Source organism: Sinocyclocheilus rhinocerous, unplaced genomic scaffold, assembly GCF_001515625.1.
Source record: "Sinocyclocheilus rhinocerous isolate Xijiao unplaced genomic scaffold, SAMN03320098_v1.1 scaffold2256, whole genome shotgun sequence".
NCBI lineage: Eukaryota > Metazoa > Chordata > Actinopteri > Cypriniformes > Cyprinidae > Sinocyclocheilus > Sinocyclocheilus rhinocerous.
Genome location: NW_015657297.1, coordinates 197,423 through 202,195, shown reverse-complemented (window position 1 = coordinate 202,195; position 4,773 = coordinate 197,423). Strand labels below are relative to the sequence as shown.

The window sequence follows — 4,773 nt, the reverse complement described above, 5'->3', positions numbered from 1 at the left end:
TCTACTGTATTTTGCCGCTCGCGTCCGGTGTAGACATGGTGTTTAATGTCGTTGGTGAGGAGGAAAGCCTGTGTGTGTCCTATGCCTTAGCGGACAGCATGAAACCCACAAAATAAATAAATAACAGAGAGAATAATAATAATAATAACCAGCTATTCTCTCTATGCTATTTTTTTATGTTTCAAGTTATGCAGGTGTTTTTTTTTTTCCTGTAGGTTTTTTAAAAAAAAAAAAAAAAACATGAATTTTTCATAATGTTTAGTGAAATTATTTGGTAGTCTGAGGTGGGATGGGGATTCGGGAAAGGGGGGAGGGGGGCCGGCAGATTTTTTTATAGGTTTAAAGGGGGGCGCGACCAAAGAAGTTTGAGAACCACTGGTCTAAGCCATTCGCAGAATCCGTAAAATGTGATGTCACATTTTACAAGCCCCACCCACAATTGTTGACAGACACTGCCGTATTAGCAGAAACCCCGCCCTGAGTGAGCCGCACACAATCCGCCACGTTTATCTTCACGCTAGAGCATTTAACAGCAGCATTCAAGTAAGAAATGTCTTCTTATTAGTACTACAGAAATTGCTCGGTCCAGAGCAGTGAGTGATTTTCTGTTTTTATTTTATTGTTTGGCTCACATTAACAGCATAGACAGTACTGTATATTACACTGCTCTCACTTAATACACAGATCTAATATAAACATGCGATTTCTTTCCCAGCTGTTTACCTTCACCGACATAACTGACTGTTCTTGTAACTCGTGTGTTTTAACAAACTTATGTGTATTTGACAGTTTAAGCGCAATAAGACGTGAAAGAGAATTCTGCTTTTACTCAAAAGAGGCATTTTCAAAATGTTATAATAAATGATCTGTGGAGGATATTGAGCTGAAACTCCACAAACACATTCTGCGGACACCGCAGACTTATATTACATCTTGTAAAAAGGGGCCTAATACGGGTTTCTAAACCAAGCATGTGATTCTGTCCCTACAGACATGGCCACAAACTCCAACAGAACACCTCTCAGCCACACAAGGTATGTCTGTCAGCATAACATCCCCAAATATCCCGACCGCTGCTTTCAATCAGGTCCTCCTTGATCTCGCATCCCCTTTCTCTGTTCACAGTCTCAGCAGCACGGCCCCGTCACACGCCTCAGAGTCTCGCGGCCAGACGCCCAGCTCCTTCAACGAGGAAGAGGATGACGAGGACGACGACGACAATCCCTCCTCCCCAGAGTGATCCTGAGCTCAGCGCTGGGACGGGAATCGCGAGCAGAGCCCGGGAGGAAACGCTACACAGGAAATAAGCTGCCACTCCTCTCTATATTACCATATTTTAACTTCCCTCACCATCTATTTCCTCCTCTTTCCCAGTTTGGCACAAACGCCAGGAGTCTTTGGCTCCGGGGGAGACGGTTTACTGTATTTGTGTGGTGCTTCATGAATTTTTCATAATGTTTAGTGAAATTATTTGGTAGTCTGAGGTGGGATGGGGATTCGGGAAAGGGGGGAGGGGGGCCGGCAGATTTTTTTATAGGTTTAAAGGGGGGCGCGACCAAAGAAGTTTGAGAACCACTGGTCTAAGCCATTCGCAGAATCCGTAAAATGTGATGTCACATTTTACAAGCCCCACCCACAATTGTTGACAGACACTGCCGTATTAGCAGAAACCCCGCCCTGAGTGAGCCGCACACAATCCGCCACGTTTATCTTCACGCTAGAGCATTTAACAGCAGCATTCAAGTAAGAAATGTCTTCTTATTAGTACTACAGAAATTGCTCGGTCCAGAGCAGTGATTGTTTTTCTGTTTTTATTTTATTGTTTGGCTCACATTAACAGCATAGACAGTACTGTATATTACACTGCTCTCACTTAATACACAGATCTAATATAAACATGCGATTTCTTTCCCAGCTGTTTACCTTCACCGACATAACTGACTGTTCTTGTAACTCGTGTGTTTTAACAAACTTATGTGTATTTGACAGTTTAAGCGCAATAAGACGTGAAAGAGAATTTAGTTTTGTACTCTCATGCCGTGTGACCGCCGCTTTCTGTGCGTTCGCTTCATATGTGTGCGCTCAGAAAACCGTATTTCAGAAGTTTAAACTGATATGGCTTTAAAACGCATGATTTCAGTGCAAAAGACATGAAAAGACAATCAAAACCAAACAGATGTTTTTAGTGGAGTATCTGAGGCACCAGCTGTAAAGACACAGCTCTATTCTGGAAAAGGGGGCGGGGAGCAGCAGCTCATTTGCATTTAAAGAGACATGCACTAAAACGGTTTCTGCTTTTACTCAAAAGAGGCATTTTCAAAATGTTATAATAAATGATCTGTGGAGGATATTGAGCTGAAACTCCACAAACACATTCTGCGGACACCGCAGACTTATATTACATCTTGTAAAAAGGGGCCTAATACGGGTTTCTAAACCAAGCATGTGATTCTGTCCCTACAGACATGGCCACAAACTCCAACAGAACACCTCTCAGCCACACAAGGTATGTCTGTCAGTATAACATCCCCAAATATCCCGACCGCTGCTTTCAATCAGGTCCTCCTTGATCTCGCATCCCCTTTCTCTGTTCACAGTCTCATTTCTGCTTTTACTCAAAAGAGGCATTTTCAAAATGTTATAATAAATGATCTGTGGAGGATATTGAGCTGAAACTCCACAAACACATTCTGCGGACACCGCAGACTTATATTACATCTTGTAAAAAGGGGCCTAATACGGGTTTCTAAACCAAGCATGTGATTCTGTCCCTACAGACATGGCCACAAACTCCAACAGAACACCTCTCAGCCACACAAGGTATGTCTGTCAGCATAACATCCCCAAATATCCCGACCGCTGCTTTCATTCAGGTCCTCCTTGATCTCGCATCCCCTCTCTCTGTTCACAGTCTCAGCAGTACGGCCCCGTCACATGCCTCAGAGTCTCGCGGCCAGACGCCCAGCTCCTTCAACGAGGAAGAGGATGACGAGGACGACGACGACAATCCCTCCTCCCCAGAGTGATCCTGAGCTCAGCGCTGGGACGGGAATCGCGAGCAGAGCCCGGGAGGAAACGCTACACAGGAAATAAGCTGCCACTCCTCTCTATATTACCATATTTTAACTTCCCTCACCATCTATTTCCTCCTCTTTCCCAGTTTGGCACAAACGCCAGGAGTCTTTGGCTCCGGGGGAGACGGTTTACTGTATTTGTGTGGTGCTTTTTGGCTAGCAAGCCGCGGGTCGGGCCATAGAGGAGAGCGTATAAGTGAGGGTTAACACCTCTTCAGTTCAACTGCCTCATGTCATCTCCGTGTACTACTCTTCTCTGTTTCCTACCCTGAGGGACGTTCAAATTCTTTCCAAAAATGTATTTATTTCGGTCATATTTGAATATGACCATATCTGCGTAGTCCAGTGGGCTAGTGCCACTTTTTCTTCTCCGTGGGGATCGGAAAGCAACGTGCTGATCTTACTGTTCACCGATTGAAAGAATTTTTTAAAAAAATGGAAAAATGTTCTTTCTTTATAGGTTGATTCAGTGTCATTTTGTTGTATTGTATAGTTTATTCCTTGTCATTCATCGCAATAGTTGAAGGAAAATAAAACATGGATGGTTGTATCTGCTGTTCCGGGTTCAAATAGTTGCCAGCCTGTTGTCCTCAGGCCATTTGAATGTTGCATGTTGGGAGATGTAGTCTTGTGAGTTTTTGTTTGCACTGAGTGTGGCAGATGTAAAGCAAACTGTCCTGATCCAGTCAGGTCGGCATTTTAAACCAGCTCAACCCAACAGAACTAATGAATTTTGGTTTGCAATGTAACTGTATGTACATGTATACATATATAAACATATAATTTTGGTTACCTGTGGTGTGGTGTTAAAAATGAAGCTTTAAAATCTAAATGCTTTAAAACGGCAATATGGTATTATTAATATTACAGGTAGGCGTGGTTAACTCTTAACTTTTATAAAGAATATCTCTTTGGATTTGAGACTTTAGTCTTTGCAACTTTACAGATCTTCTTTATGCACCAAGAGCTTGTAACACTTCAAAGAGAAAGGAACAATTGAAATCGCATCATATGACCCCTTTAAACGTTGTTATTCAAAAAAGTAAATAATTTTAGCAGCATTCCAAATTTTAACCTTGTAAGTAATGGGTTGTGTTCATAAGACCAATACTTAATGTGAATTTAACAGATTTTAAATATACTTGACATAATTGCATCAGGTCAGATCTTTAAACTAAATATGAAATCAATTTGTTAATGATTGTTATGCTGTTTAGAATCAAATTAGCGGTTATCTTGTTGGGCAAGAGGAAAAGAGAGTTAAGACAGATTTGATCAATTAAGGAGATTATAATCATTAATGCATGCGTTTGTATGCGTTTCAAGAGTGTAAATACGCCAAGGAAAAAAACGTAGATAATTTCTAAAAATTTAAACTGTAGAAAAACTGCAAAATAAACAATCCGTAGATATATTAATACATTTTAAGAGAGCTAGCATTTTCTGTTGTGGCGCAAATTTGCTATATCAGTCTTTGTTTTGTGGTTATTTTTATTTTTATTTAAAAAACGATATAACAACATGTATAAAATGTACCATGAAGGCAAATATTCTGATCAGATGCCATACTGAAGCAGAATACAGCTACATCAAACAAAAAGGCACAAGTTTTGTGTTTATCTCTCACTTCATTGTTTTATTATTTATAAACGCTCCGGGGCCATTCCACCGAATGGGTGCCATTTCTGTCCCCAGGTAC

General features: G+C 41.2%; 1 protein-coding gene across 4 annotated transcripts in view; it reads left to right on the top strand.

Annotated features, from left to right (window-relative positions):
* LOC107720963 (transcription factor Dp-2-like) overlaps window positions 1-3,500 on the top strand; it is a 68,380-nt gene extending 64,880 nt beyond the window's left edge. For 3 of the 4 annotated variants that reach the window (XM_016528801.1, XM_016528800.1, XM_016528798.1), the window contains 2 exons: window positions 992-1,034; window positions 1,126-1,424. In XM_016528801.1, the coding sequence (XP_016384287.1) occupies window positions 992-1,034; window positions 1,126-1,240 (158 nt within the window). In that variant the 3' untranslated portion in view covers window positions 1,241-1,424. Of the gene's footprint in view, window positions 1-991; window positions 1,035-1,125; window positions 1,425-2,911 lie in introns of those variants that run through there. The other variant, XM_016528799.1, reaches the window with a different exon arrangement.
* The last annotated feature ends 1,273 nt before the right edge of the window (window positions 3,501-4,773 follow it).